This window comes from Corvus cornix, unplaced genomic scaffold (assembly GCF_000738735.6).
Source record: "Corvus cornix cornix isolate S_Up_H32 unplaced genomic scaffold, ASM73873v5 scaffold12, whole genome shotgun sequence".
NCBI classification, from domain to species: Eukaryota; Metazoa; Chordata; class Aves; order Passeriformes; family Corvidae; genus Corvus; species Corvus cornix.
This window is the reverse complement of record NW_024108681.1, coordinates 14,730-29,413: the sequence shown is the minus strand read 5'-3', so window position 1 is coordinate 29,413 and position 14,684 is coordinate 14,730. Positions and strand designations below refer to the sequence as shown.

General features: G+C 70.8%; 2 protein-coding genes across 2 annotated transcripts; one reads left to right on the top strand and one right to left on the bottom strand.

The window, feature by feature from the left end:
- Positions 1 to 74: 74 nt before the first annotated feature.
- On the bottom strand, positions 75 to 8,858 carry LOC120412098 (MAP/microtubule affinity-regulating kinase 4-like). The gene is given in 21 exon segments (XM_039572425.1): positions 75 to 1,333; positions 1,440 to 1,484; positions 2,040 to 2,119; positions 2,442 to 2,524; positions 2,557 to 2,701; positions 3,086 to 3,186; positions 3,599 to 3,703; positions 3,784 to 3,857; positions 4,536 to 4,689; positions 5,073 to 5,182; positions 5,259 to 5,358; positions 5,617 to 5,736; positions 6,097 to 6,333; positions 6,658 to 6,714; positions 6,847 to 6,917; positions 7,252 to 7,317; positions 7,427 to 7,475; positions 7,595 to 7,648; positions 7,980 to 8,024; positions 8,026 to 8,178; positions 8,710 to 8,858. Coding segments are annotated over 21 exon segments (3,159 nt in total). The 5' UTR covers positions 8,761 to 8,858.
- An 18-nt stretch (positions 8,859 to 8,876) lies between these two features.
- On the top strand, positions 8,877 to 14,683 carry LOC120412097 (tumor necrosis factor alpha-induced protein 2-like). Its single transcript, XM_039572424.1, has 11 exons — positions 8,877 to 8,933; positions 9,764 to 10,457; positions 10,837 to 11,491; positions 11,721 to 11,835; positions 12,031 to 12,141; positions 12,260 to 12,360; positions 12,572 to 12,679; positions 12,755 to 12,959; positions 13,110 to 13,325; positions 13,502 to 13,623; positions 14,231 to 14,683. The coding sequence occupies exons 1-11, from the start codon at positions 8,877 to 8,879 to the stop codon at positions 14,460 to 14,462; spliced, it is 2,616 nt and encodes an 871-aa protein (XP_039428358.1). The 3' UTR covers positions 14,463 to 14,683.
- The last annotated feature ends 1 nt before the right edge of the window (position 14,684 follows it).

Below are 14,684 nucleotides of genomic sequence, written 5' to 3'. Positions count from 1 at the left end.
CGGTGAGGCGGCGGCGGGGCCTGATTGGCTGGAGCGCGCGTGCACGGCGAGCTGGACACGCCCGCTCGGCGGCCTTATAAGGAGTTGTGTGGCCTCGCCCCCTGGGGGCCATGGCGGGAGTCCGCGGTGGCCACGCCCACAACCCGACCATATAAGGGGGGTCGCCGTGCTGGCCACGCCCCCTGAGTGAGGGCGGGGCTCCCCATCCCCCACCGCCCCCGGGACCCCCCCGCGCCCCCCACCCCGAACCCAGCCCCCCCCCTCCCCAGATCGCCACACGGGACCCGCCCCCAGACGCAGACGCCGAGGGTGGGGGTCCCTATGTTTATTTGGGGGGGCGGGGGGACAGATCGGGGCAGGAATAACTTAAAAATGGGGGGGGCACGGGGGGCTCGGGGGGGCCCAGGGCCGTATTTACAGACTGTACACGGAAGGGGCACGGGGGGACCCCGGGGGGGCCGCAGGTCACGCGGGGGTCCCCAAAATCTTGGCACCGAAGTCCTGGAGCCGCTGGACCCCCAAAGCCCCCCCGCAATGTCCCCAAGGTCCCACGGGGGGCCGGGGGGGTCCCAGCGCCGCTGGTCCCACACTGGGGGGGAAATCGCTGAATCCTTGGGGGGCTCCAGGGGGGTCCTGGGTGGTCCCAGTGCCACCGCAGCCCCCGGGGGGGGGTCCCGGGGGTCCTGATGCTGCTCCAGCCCTCGAGGGGGGTCCCGGGGGGGTCCTGGGGGGTCCCGGTGCGGCCACAGGTGCTGAGGGGGGGCCCCCTGGGCCGGTTCTGGGGGTCCCGGGGGGGTGTCCAGGGGTCCCGGTCTGGTTCCAAGGGTCCCGGGGGGTCCCAGTCTTGTTCTGAGGGTCCCGGGGGGGTCTCGGTCTGATTCCAGAGGTCCCCAGCAGGTTCTGGGGGTCCCGCTGAGATTCTGGGGGGGGTCCCTGGAGCTGCAGCCATGGTGGTCCCGATCCGGTTCCGGGGGTCCTGGTCCCGTTCTGGGGTCCGGTCTGGTCCCGGGGGGATCCCAGTGCAATTCCAAGGGTCCCGGGGGGTCCCGGTGCAATTCCGGGGGTCCTGGTGCGGTTCCGAGGGTCCCGGGGGTCCCGGGGGTCCCTACAGCCGCAGCCGGGTGCTCCCAGGGGTCCCGCGGGGGTCCCGGGGGCCCCCCCCGTGCAGGCGGCGGCAGCAGCGGGGGAGGGGCGGCCCGGGGGGTCCCGGGGGAGTCCCGGCGAGGAGGAGGAGGCGGGGAGGGGCGGGGGGCGGTGGGAGCCCCCCCGTCACAGCCCCCCCCCTCGGAGCAGCCGGGGGGCGGCTTCCGCTTGATCCCCAGGTAGATGGCAACTGGGGGGAGGGGGCAGCAGTGGGTCTGGGGTCCCCCGGGGGTCCCCGCGCCAGCGGGGGCTCCCCAGGGAGGTCCCCGGGGGGAGGGAGAGGGGGCGGCACCCACCTTGTGAGCGCAGGTCCCCCGATTCCCGCAGGTTCGTCTGCGACCCTGGGGGTACACGGCGGGGTCGGGGGGAGGCGAAATCCCCCCCAAAAACTGCCCCAGACCCCCAAAATACTCCCCCAAAAAATCCCCCATACCCCCAAACCTCCCCGGACAGCAGCAGAGGCTGAAAGGTGGAAAGAGAGAAGGGACAGAGAAGCACTGGGGGCACTGGGGACACTGGGCCAGGTGTCACAAGTGCCACAGGTGCCACTTACAGATCTTAGTGGCACCAGGGCAGTGGATCCCAGTGGCACTGGGGGGCACTGGGATGGGTACTGGTGTTACTGGTGTCACTGGAGACACTGGGACAGGCTCCGGGGACACTGGGCCAGGTCACACAGGTCTCCCAGGAGGTGACACAGGTGTTTCAAGTGCCACTTACAGATCTTGGTGGCACCGGGGCGGGGGATCCCAGTGGCACTGGTGGCACTGGGACAGGGTCTGGTGTCCCGGGGGTGGGTACTGGTGTCACTGGGAGCACTGGGGACACTGGGACGGGCTCTGGGGACACTGGGCCAGATGACACAGGTGACACAGGCGTCCCCAGGTGCCACTTACGGATCTTGGTGGCACCGGGGCCGGGCGTGGCCGACACGCAGCGATTGGAGCTCTGGCGCCGGGAGGGGTCAAGGGACACCCTGGAACAGAGCGGGGACAGCGGGGACCGGGAGGAGGAGGAGGAGGGGCGGGAGGAAGGCTCAGGTGAGCGCAGAGAGGGGATGGAGGTGCTCAGGTGAGGAGGAGGAGGAAGGCCCCAGGTGAGGAGGAGGAAGACGAAGCTCCCAGGTGAGGAGGACGAGGGGGATGAAGACCCCAGGCGAGAAGAAGGAGGTAGAGGAAGACCCCCAGGTGAGGCTGAAGGCCCCAGGTGAGGATGAGGAGGATGAGGACCCCCCCCAGGTGAGGATGAGGAGGCTGAGCACCCCCCCAGGTGAGGCCGAAGGCCCCAGGTGCGCTCACCTGCGGGTCAGTTTGGAGGTGATCTTGCTGAGCAGCGTGGCCGTGGGCCGGGGCCGGGGGGAGGCGGCGGCGGGCGCGGGGGGGGCGAGGCGGGGGGGGCGGGGGGGCTCCCGCGCCCCCTCCCCGGCGCTCGCGGGGTCCCGGCCGCCCCCGCCCCCCCGCCGTGGAAGGTGCTGCGGGCGGAGCAGCCCCGGGCCAGGTGCGCCAGGTGAGCCCCGCCCAGGGAGTGGCTGGAGGGGGACGGCGGCGGCCGGGACAGGCTGGGGGGACACGGGGGGGGGTCAGGTGACACAGGTGACACCCACAGGTGACCCCCAAAGGTGACCTCCAGGTGACACCCACAGGTGACCCCCACAGGTGACATCCACGTGACTCCCCCAGCCCCACAGCCCCTGTGCTGGGATGGGGACTGGTGGCACTGGTGATGCTGGGACAGGTGTTAGCAGGGGGCACACAGGTGGATTTGGGGTGATTTTGGGGGTGCAGGTGAATTTGCCGAGGGGTCTCTCACCTGCCCTTGCCGTTGGGCAGCAGCAGGTGCCGCTCCCGGGGTGGGTTTGGGGTGGATTTGGGGGTTTTGGGGGGTCGGGGTGGTTCGGGTGGATCTGGGGGGCATTTGGGGGATTTGGGGAGGGGTCTCTCACCTGTCCTTGCCGTTGGGCAGCAGCAGGTGCCGCTCGCCCCCCGGGCGCTCGGAGCACACGTAGGTGTTCCTGCGGCCCATCACGCTGGGGGGCACGTGGGGCTGGGGGGGACACGGGGTCACCCTTGGGGACAGCCCCAGACCCACAGAGACCCCCGCGACACCCCCAGACCCACAGGGACACCCCCAAACCACATTTCCCACCCTCCCTGTGGTCCCCAAGCACCCCCAAGCACACCCAGCCCCACATTTCTCCCCCATACCCCCCCAGTGCCCACCGCGCTGTCCGGGTGCCCCCAGCCCCCCCATGCCCCCAGTGCCCACCGCGCTGTCCGGGTGCCCCCAGCCCCCCCCATGCCCCCCGATGCCCACCGCGCTGTCCGGGTGCCCCCAGCCCCCCCATGCCCCCCGATGCCCACCGCGCTGTCCGGGTGCCCCCAGCCCCCCCGTGCCCCCCCGGTGCCCCCTGCGCTGTCCGGGTGCCCCCAGCCCCCCCATGCCCCCCGGTGCCCACCGCGCTGTCCGGGTGCCGCTCCGGGATCTCGGCCTTGTTGGGGTTGTGGGCGCTGCTGACCAAGGGCTGGAGGGGGAGGGGCGGCCCCCCCCCCGCCCCCGCGCCCTCCCCCCGGGACTCCCCGGGGCCGCCGCCGCTGCCCCGCCGGGGGGGGGGGGCGACCCCCGCGCCCCCCCGACCCCGACCCCCCTCCCGCAGCTCCGCGGCGCCGGCGCTGTGGGGCTGCGCTTGGGGGGCGCCGGGGTGGGCGCGGGGCCACCTGGAGGGGACAGGAGGGACACGGGGGTCACAAGGAGTCACAGGAGGGGGGGACACCGCACTGCGACCCCCCCAGGGCGGTTTGGGGTGGGTTTGGGGGGATTAAAACCCACTGGGACCCCCCCCCCTCCATGGGGTAGTTGAGGGGTGCCAGGGTGGGCACGGGGACACTGAGGGGAGGACAGCGGGTGACGGCGGGGCCAGACCCCCCAGTCTGTTCCCCCCTCCCTGGGGTCACTCACAGAGTCGCTGTGCCCCCCCCACCCCGTTCCTGTGCCCCTGATGTCCCCAATGTCCCCCCGATGTTCCCAGTGTCACTCACAGAGTCACTGCACCCCCCCTTGTCCCCTGATGTCCCCAGTGTCCCCCGGTGTCCCTGATGTCCCCAGTGTCACTCACAGAGTCACTGCACCCCCCCCTTGTCCCCTGATGTCCCCAATGTCCCCCCGATGTTCCCAGTGTCACTCACAGAGTCACTGCGCCCCCCCCTTGTCCCCTGATGTCCCCAATGTCCCCCCGATGTTCCCAGTGTCACTCACAGAGTCACTGCACCCCCCCCTTGTCCCCTGATGTCCCCAATGTCCCCCCGATGTTCCCAGTGTCACTCACAGAGTCACTGCACCCCCCCCTTGTCCCCTGATGTCCCCAATGTCCCCCCGATGTCCCCAGTGTCACTCACAGAAGTCGCTGTGCCGCCGCTGCCGGTGGTGGCCGCCCCCACGCTGTCCCTTCCCGTGGGTCCCCGATGTCCCCGACTTGGTGCCACCGTTGGGGGCCTCGGCCGGGCCCCGTGGCCGCGACAGGGACAGGGACAGGCCACTGCCACCCTCGGGCTGCCCCCGGGGTCACAGTGTCACCAGGGTCACCCCTGTCACCCCCCCCGGGACAGGTCACTGCCACCCTCGGGCTGCCCCCGGGGTCACAGCATCATCGATGTCCCCAGAGTCCCCAATATTCCCCCAAGGTCCCTGGGTCCCAAATGTCCCCAGTCCCCCCAGTGTCCCCAGTATCCCCAACACCCATGATGTCCCCGATGTCCCCGCTGTCACCCACCTCTCCCCAGCGTCCCAGCAGCAGGTAGGTGGCCGTGTCCCCATGTCCCCATATCCTCCCCATTGCCCTCAATGTCCCCGATGTCCCCAAGGTCCCCCTGACCCCCCAATCCCCTCAATGTCCCCGCCGTCCCCATGTCCCCAATGTCCCTGCTGTCACCCACCTCTCCCCGGCGCCCCAGCAGCAGGTAGGTGGCCGTCACCTCGTTGTACTTGTGGGTGCTCAGCGCCTCCTTGATCTCCTCCCTCGTGTACCCCATGCCCACCATCACCTCTGCGGGGGACACACGGCGCTGTCACCGCGCCAGCGGGGCGTCACCGCTGTCCCCCGCGGTCCCCGCGTCCCTCACCGATGCGTTTGGTGTCCCCAAAGTCCTCCTGCGGCTCCGTGTAGGGCGTCAGCTCGTCCCCTTCATAGCCGATGTTGATCCACTTGTCCTTCATGATTTGCTGAGGGGGGACACGGGGACATCAGGGGGATGTGAGGACACCCCCAGACCCTCTTGTGACACCCCCAGACCCCTCAGGACCCTCCAGGACCTCTCAGAACCCCCCCAAAACCCCTCACAGGACTTCCCAGAACCCCTGGGACCCCTCAAAATCCCCCCAAAACCCCTCAAGAGCCCCCCAGAACTCCCCCAAAACCCCCCCAAAACTCCTCAAGACCCCTCAGAACCCCCCCAAATCCCTTCCAGGACCCCCCCAGACCTCGAGGGTGCAGCGCTTGGCGGGGTTGAGCACCAGGAAGCGGCGCAAGATGTTCTCGCAGTCCGTGGACATGTAAAAGGGGACGCGGTACTTGCCCCGCAGGACCCGCTCCCGCAGCTCCTGGGGGGACAGCAGGGTCACCTGGGGTCACTCAAGGTCACCTGGGGTCACCGGGGGTCAGGGTGGGGGGCACAGAGGGGACAGAGCGGGGGCACACAGGAGGGGACACAGCTCTGGCCCTGCAGCTCCTGGAGGGGACCAAGGGGTGTGGGGGGGGGTCCCAGGTGACAGGAGGTGACAGCAGGTGACAGGAGGTGACGGTCACTTTGAGATTGTGCCCATCAAAGGGCACTGACCCCCTGACCAGTGGATCCAAGTGACCCCAAGCTCCAGCCGTGACATTGGGGTGAGCTTGGGGCTGACCGAGGAGGGTCAGGGCTGACCGTGAGTGACCAGGAGGTGACAAATGGTGACGGTCACCTTGAGGTTGTGCCCGTCGAAGGGCAGCGAGCCGCTGACCAGCGTGTACAGGATGACCCCCAGGCTCCAGATGTCCACCTCGGGGCCATCGTACTTCTTGCCCTGGAAGAGCTCGGGGGCGGCGTAGGGGGGGGACCCGCAGAACGTGTCCAGCTTGGAGCCCCGCGAGAACTCGTTGCTGAACCCGAAATCTGCGATCTTGATGTTGGCGTCAGCGTCCAGCAGCAGGTTCTCGGCCTGGGGACAGCAGGGACATCGGTGGGGACATCAGCGGGGACATGGGGACATCAGCACGGGGACAGGGACATCAGCATGAGGACAGGGACATCAGCACGAGGACAGGGGCACCAGGACATGGACACTGGGATGGACAAAGGGACACTGGGACAGGGGGTCAAGGACAGGGACACCAGGACACGGACACTGGGATGGACACAGGGACAGTGGGACAGGGACACGGGGTCAAGGACAGGGACACCAGGACACGGACACCAGGATGGCCACAGCGACGCCGGACATGGTCCCCTGCGCGGTGCCACCCCCGGTGTCCCCGTGTCCCACCTTGAGGTCCCTGTGCACGATGTTCTTCTGGTGGCAGTAGTGCACGGCCGAGACGATCTGGGGACAGGGGGTGGCACTGTCACCACGGGGCCCCACGGTGTCCCCAAGCCCTCCCAAATGTCCCCAAACCCTCCCAGATGTCCCCAAACCCTCCCAAGATGTCCCCAAGGCCCCCCGGGATGTCCCCACCTGTCGGAACTTGGCCCGCGCCTCCTTCTCCTTCATCCTCCCGTGGGACACCAGGTAATCGAACACCTCACCTGGCGGGGGGAGACACACCTGGGGTGACCCCGAAATCCAACCTGGGGGGCTGAGCCCCCAAAATCCCCCAAAATCCATTATCTGGGGGGGCTGGGACCCCAAAATACCCCAAATCCACACCTGGGATGGGATGGGACAGTGTCCCCTGGGGGGTCTCAGTGTCCCCTGGAAGGGGACAAGGTGTCCCTGGGGGGTCTCAGTGTCCCCTGGGGGAAGTCAGGGGGTCCCTGGGTGGGGTCAGTGTCCCCTGGCGTGTCTCGGTGTCACAGGAGGGGTCGGGGGGTCTCTGGGGGTCTCAGGATGTCCCCTGGGGGGTCCCGGGGGGGTTCCCACCTGCGCTGGCGTACTCCATCACCAGGTACAGCGTCTTCTCCGTCTCAATCACCTCAAACAGCTTCACTGGGGGGGGACACATTGGGGGAGGGGGTCATTGGGGACCCCTCTCCATCACCGAGACCCCTCCCCACCCCCCTGACCTCCCCCCAGCCCGGGACCCCCCCCCACTCACCGATGTTGGGGTGGTTCAGCCCCTTCATGATCCGAACTTCCCGAAACAGCTGGGGGGGGTGAAGGGTCAGTGAGGGGGGCCAGGACCTCTCCCCAAATTAAAGGACCCCTCCCCAAATTAAGGGAACCCCCCCAAATGAGGGGAAACCCCCCCAGGACCCCTCCCCACCTTCTGCAGGCTCGTGGGGTTCAGCTGCGTCTTGTCAATGATTTTAATGGCGACCTAAAAAAAGGGGAGGGGGCAAGGAGGTGACTCCCAGAGACCCCCCAAATTCACTGAGACCCCTCCCCACCACCCCAATTCACCTGAGACCAGTCCCGAATTCGCTGAGATCCCTCTCCAGGCCCCCCAGTGTCCCTGAGACCCCTCCTCAGCTGCCCAGGACCCCCCCAACTGCCCCCAGCTCCCCTCAGAGACCCCCTGGGACCCCCATTTCTCCCGTGAGCCCCCTCCCACTGACCCCTCTTGTCCCCAGGCCCCCTCCCGCTGCCCGCAACCACCCCAAACCCCCCCCTCCCCAGCCCCGCCGGGACCCCCCGAGCCCCCCGCCCACCTCTCTGCCGGTCAGCACGTGCCGGGCCAGCTTGACCTTGGCGAAAGTTGCCCTTGCCGATGGTCCGCAGCAGCCGGTAGTTGCCCACGTGGGGGGGCTCCTCGGCCCCCAGCGAGTTCCGGCCCCGGGGGGCTCCGGCCCCGCGCCCCGACCACCCCCCGCCCTTCTCGGGGCGGCCGCTGCCCCCCGGGCCCGCCAGCTGGGGGGAGGGACACGGAGGAGGGGCCGGTGAGACCCCCAAAGATCACTGGGGCAGGGCGTGAGACCCCCACCCCAAAAATAATCACAGAGGAGTAAGAACCCCTTCCCAAATTATGGCAAGGGTGGGACCCCTCCAAAATGTCACAGTGAGACCCCCTGAGAGCCCCCCAAAATATCACAGTGAGACCCCCGAGACCCCCCCAAAACCCCTGAGATGGCTCCTAAAATATCACAGTGAGACCCTCGAGACCCCCCAAAAAAAAAACCCCTGAGCCCCCCTAACCCATTCCCGGGGCTCCCGGTGACCCCTGAGCCCCCCCCCGCCCCCGTGTCCATCCTCGCGACCCCCCCGGTTCAACCCCCGCCGCTTTACCGGGACCGCCGGTGCCCCACCCCCGGTACCCCCGGCCCCTCTCGGATCTCTCCCCCGGTGCCCCCAAATCATTCCCGCCGCCCCCTCCGCTCCCGACCCGGCCCCTCCCGGTGGTCCCCCCGGGGCCTCCCCCCGGTGCCGCCGCCCCCCCCTCACCGTGTCCGCGTTGCGCTCGTTCCCCGCCGCCAGGGCGGAGCGCGAGGACATGGTCCCGGCCCGGGGGGCACCGGGGGGCACCGGGAGGGGCGGTCCCGTTGCCGGGGGTCCCGTTCCCGGGGCGGTCCCGTTACCGGGGGGGGCGGCGGGGCCGGGCCGGGGCGGCCATGGCGGCCATGGCGCCGGAACCGGAACCGGGGCGCGCCGGGGGCGTGGCCTCGCCCGTATAAAGAGCGTGGCCATGCGTTAGCCCCGCCCACGACGCGGAGCGGACCAATCAGAACGCGGCGTCCGGGCATGGAGACAGCTGGGCGCGCCCTGAAGGGGGAGCGGCCAAGCGCGGGAGAAGCATTGCGATTGGCTGAGAGCTGGCCAATGGGAGGAGGGAGCGGGGTTTAACCCGTGAGCGACCGGGGAGGAGTCACGTGAGCCGAGGGGTCACGTGGGCGGGCACGTGTCCCCTCCGTGTCGCCCGTGGGGTCCCGCGTGTCACCCTTGTCACCTCCCCATCATCTCCTGTGTCACATCTGTCCCCCCCCGTCAGCCGCGGGGTCACTGGCGGGGTCTCCAGCGCCACCCATGGGGTCCCTCGTGTCACCCGTGTCCCCTCCCTGTCACCGTGAGGTCCCTGGTGTCACTGCGTCCTGTCCCTGCGCCATCCCCTGGTGTCAGTGGGGCTCCATCTCTGGCCCTTGTGGGGTCCCCTGTGGCACTGCGCCACTCCTGTGTCCCCCAGTGTCACTGGGGTCTTGTCTCGACGCCATCGATGTCCCCTGGTGCCACCAGAGTCCCCTCCTTGTCACCCGTGGGGTCCCCTGTGCCACCCCTGTGCCATCCCTATGCTATCGGGGTCCCGTCCCTGTCACTCGTGCGGTCCCTGGTGCGTCCTGTCCCTGCGCCATCCCGGTGTCCCCCAGTGCCACCAGGGTCCCATCCCTGTGTCCCCCAGTGCCACCAGAGTCCCATCCCGGTGTCCCCGCTCTCCCCCCCGGTGTCCCCCCGCCCCGTACCGGTGCCCGGGCGGAACCGGGGCTGACCCTGCCCGGCCGCGGAGGCCCCTCCGGGGCGGCGCTTCCTCAGGAAGCCCCCGGCCAGCGCCAGTGTCACCGCAGCCGCCACCAGTGTCACCGCAGCCGCCACCAGTGTCACCGCAGCCACCGCCGCCAGCACCGCCAGCAGCGCCGCCAGTGCCACCAGTGCCACCGCCGCGGGCACCGCGACGGTTCCGGGAGCTTCGGGTGGCGTCCCCACCGTGCCACCTCAGCCTCCGGGTGACAGCCAGGTGTCCCCGCGCCCCCCCGGTGCCCCCCGGCGATGCCGCTGCTCCGGAGACCCCCGGGGGGGCGGCGGAGGGGGGACAGGAGGACGGGGACCCCTTCGCCACCAACCCCGAGAGTCGCCGGCGGCGCCGCGCCACCCTGGGGGGCTGGTGGGGCTCGGGGGACACCTCGGGGGACACCTGGGACAGCTGGGGGGGCCCTTCGGCCGCGCCCGCCGCCCCCGCGACCCCGCCGGGCCCCGCGGTCGCCGCCGCTCCGAGGACTCGGGGGTCCCGCGGCGACCCCCGGAGGAGGCGGGGGGGGGTAAGCGGGGGTCGCTGCTGCGCCTGGCGCTGGGGACGTGGGGACAGCGGGGCACGGAGAAGCCGTCCCCGGGTGAGGGACAGGCGGGGGACAGCGCGGACGGAGCCGGACAGCGGCCGGAGAGCGGCGGGAAGGACAAGGACAGGGACAGGGAGCCGCTGTCGGGTGAGTGGGGACAGCGGGGGGCACCGGAGGGACGAGGGGGGCTTGGGGACATGCGGTGGGGACAGCGGTGGGGACGGGGACGCGGGACTTGGGGACGTGAGGATAGGGATGGTGACAGAGGCCACAGGGACGCGGGGATGGTGACAAGGGACGTGGGGACTTGGGGACACAGGGACATGGGGACGGGGACTTTGGGAAAGGGGACGTGGGACGGGGACGGGGGACTTGGGGACAGGGGACAGGGATGGAGACGTGGGACTTGGGGACACAGGGACATGGGAATGGCAACTTTGGGACGTGGTGGAGATGCGGGCTGGGGACAGAGACAAGGAACGGGAACACAGGGACACGGGGACACGGACCCCCGGCGTCCCCACAGTGCTGGAGATCCTGGAGCTGATCCAGCGGCGGGACCTGGTGGCGGCGGACGCTCAGATCATCGCGCTGGAGGCCGAGTGCGCCCTGTCCCCGTCGCGCCCGCCGTCCCCGTGTCTCCCCTCGTCGCCCTCCTCCGGGTCCCCTCCGCCGTCGCCGGTCCCCGCGGGCGGGCGGCGGGCGCGGGACGTGGCGCTGCTGTACCGGGCGCTGCTGGCGCAGCTCTGGGCCGTGGTGGCCGAGGCGGTGGCCGCGGGGCGAGCGGTGGCCCCGCTGCGGGCCGTGGTGGCCGTGCTGGAGCAGGAGGAGGCGGCGGACGCGCGGAGCCCCCCCGGGACCCGCCCGGGGCGGCCGCGGGCGCTGCGGCGGCGCTGGCACGAGGCGGTGGCCAGGGCGGCGAGCGAGCGGCTGGCGCAGGTGGCCCCGGCGGGCGGGCTCGGGGCGCGGCTGGCCGCGCTGGCCGCCAGGGTGGTGGGAGACTTGGGGGTCGTGAGGAGCCACGTGGCCCCCGCGTACCCCCCCGAGTACGGCGCGCTCGGGGTCTACGCCCGCGGCTACCACCGAGCGCTGGCGCAGCAGCTGCGGGCGCTGGCGCAGAGACCCCTGCCCGTGCCCGAGCTCTACCTGCTGCTCGACTGGCACAGCAACGCCTACCCCAGGTGAGACCCCCGCCCCTGGAACCTGGGGGGACCCTCTGGGACTGCCCAAAACCTTCCCGTTCCCGCCCCAGCACGGAGGGTGTCACCCTGGTACAGAGGGTGTCACCCCTGGGACACCCATGGGACCCCCCAACATCTGTCCCCCACCGGGCACCCCATGTCCCCCATGTCCCCCCCCGCCCCCAGGGTGTCCCCCAGACACCCACTGGGGCTGTCCCTCCCCCCCCAGGGAAGTTTTGGGGCACCCCGAGGTGGGGGCCCTTCTGCGGGCGCAGGAGCTGGGGCCCCTCCTGCCCCCCGAGACCCAGCGCGACCTCGAGAGCTCCTGCATCGCTGCCGTCAAGGTGGGCACTGGGGACACTGGGGACACTGCGAGCACCGGGGTGGGGACATTCAGGGTGCTGCGGTGGCACTGGGACTGGCACTGTGGTGGCATCAGGACAGTTGCAGGGCAAGGGGTGGGAGGCGACTCTGTGTCCCACTGTCCCCACACCACTCCTGGTTGTCCCCACACCCCATGGTGTCCCCCGCTGTCCCAGGCGAAGGTGGAGGTGGCCGTGGCGCAGGAGCTGCAGCTCAGCGAGGACACATGGCCCGAGGATGTCACCAGCCAGGACATGGAGGAGGGACTGGCCATGCGTGTCACCGGAGTACGGCCACCCCCAGAGCCCGTCCCTGTCCCCCGGGGTGGCTCGTGGGGACCCCACAGTGCCCCAAGGGGCCGGTGGTGGCCGTGCCCCCACACCCATGGTGGCCGTGTCCCCACAGCTGCTGCGGGCACACGTGGACCGAGCCCCCCAGGTGACCCCCGAGTTCGGGCGGGAGATGGCCCACAGCCTGCTGGGCGTGCTGGTGGCCTTCCTGCACAGGTGGGACACACGGGAACACGACAGCAACATGGGGACACCAGGATGTGACGCAGGACGGGGACAGGGAGTGAAGGGACGTGGGCACACAAGGGGACAGGGGATAGGCAGGGTGGCACAGGGACACAGAGGTGGGCACAGGAGCCACGTCCCCCATGTCCCCTGCGTCCCCTGTCCCCCGGGTGCCACCGCAGTGACCCAGGGGTGTCCCCAGTTTCCAGCGGAAGGTCGAGCGGTTCCTGGAAGCCCCCAGTGAGGTTCCCCCCACCGACAGCGCCCCTGGCCGCGCCATCGCCTTGGCCAACTGCTGCCCCCCCTTCAGGTGAGGCCACCCCGTGTCCCTGTGTCCCCAAGGGTCCCCGTGACACCCTGACATCCCCGCTGTCCCCTCCTGCAGGGCCTTCGCTGAGCGCCTGGCGCAGTTTGGGCACCCTGAGAGCGAGGAGCCGCGGCGCCAGGCCCACGCCGCACTGGACAGGGTCACCCGCATCTGCGGCCACGTCCTCACCCGGCGCCTCTTCGAGGACCTCAAGGTGTCCCCAAGGGGCGGGTGGGGGACACCCATGGGCGCAGCGGGGACCTTGGTTGGGTGTTGGACTGGATGACGCCTGTGGGACACAGTGCCCGTCGTTGGGTGTTGGGTTGGGTGACACCTGTGGGACACAGTGCCCGTTGTTGGGCGTTGGGTTGGGTGACACCCACGGGACACGGTGCCATTGGTCGGGTGTTGGGCTGGGTGATGCCCATCGCTGGGTGTGGCGTTGGGTGACGCCCCCGGGCGCGGTGGCCCCGTGACGCCCGTCGTGCCGCAGGTGCTGGTCAGCGAGCTGCACCGCCGGGTGCTCATCGAGTACGTGCGCCCACTGCTCCAGGGCCGCCTGGTCTGCGCCTCGGCTAAGGCGCGTGCCCGCGTGGCCGCCCGGCTGGGCGACGAGGCCCGGCAGCTCCGCGAGCTCTTCACGCGCCTGGTGAGACCCCTGCGACCCCCGGCTCCCGTTGGGTGCTGGGACAGGTGACACCCACGGGTGCGATGGTCGTGGTGCCATCGTTGGGTGTTGGATTGGGTGACACCCATGGGACGTTGGTGGGGTGTTGGGTGACACCCATGGGACACGGTGCCCATCGCTGGTGTCACCCCCCGCAGGACTCGGCGTCGCCCTGGCTGGACTCGGTGGTGCCGCGGCTGCGGGAGCTGCTGGTGCTGGAGGACACGGCCGCGCTGCAGATGGAGGTCGGCGCCCTAGCCAGGGACTTCCCCGACGTCCGGTGGGTGCGGGGACCCCGCCGGGGTGGCACTGGGGTGACACGGCTGGGTGGGACATCGTGGGAACCTCACTGGGGTGGCACAACCGGAGGTGATACCGTGGGAACCCCAGGGGGGTGACATGGCCGGGTGGGACACCTCGAGGACCCCGCGGGGGTGGCACTGGGGTGACACGGACCGGCGGGACACTTTGCTAGCGGCCGTGATGGCCACGGTGGCCACGGGCAGGATGTGGCGAACCCGCGGGGACCAAGCGGGGTGACCGGACGGGGTGACCGGACGTGGCCTCCGGCCCTTCCCGGCAGCCCCCGCCCCACTCCTCCCGCCGGGAAGCGGCCGCGGCCTCGCGCCAGGTCCCCTCCCCGGCCCCGGCCCCGGTCCCGGTCCCGGTCCCCAGGGGCCGGTGGCACGCGCGGCCACCTGAGGAGGAGGGAGGGGGGGGACACCAGTTAAACTGGGCAGAGGGAAACTGGGACCGGTTAAGCCGCGGGGCAGGGGTCACCGCGGAGCTGGGTGTGCCCGAAAACCACATCCAGTGGTCTGGGGGGGGTTTTGTGGCCGCTGACCCCCGGTCCCCGCTGACCTCCGCTGTCCCCGCTGTCCCCGCAGGCGCAGGCACGTGGCCGCGCTGCTGGACGCGCGGGGTTTGCGGGCGCAGGGCCCCCGGCGCGAGATCCTGGGGGTGCTGCAGGATCTGGGGGGGTCGGAGGCCGAGCCGGGCCCCCCCCGGCACCGAACGTTCTTCTCGGAGCTGCCGGCGCCGCGCCCCGTGCGCTGCCTCCCGTTCCACCTGCCCCGGCTGCGCCTCCCGCGCCGCAGCCCCGCCAGGCCCCCCCCGTAACCCCCCGGGACCGCTGGGGACACCCCCGGAACCGGCACCGCGTCCCCGCGGGGCTGGGGACACCCCCGAGTCTGGGTCTGTCCCCTCCCGGGGTGGCTGGGGACACCCTCAGCCTGGGGTCTGTCCCCTACAGTCCCAACCTGGGGTCTGTCCCCGACTCCCGGCGCTGGGACACCCCAAATCTGGGCGTGTCCCTCCCCCTCCCCCCCCCCCGCAGTGTAT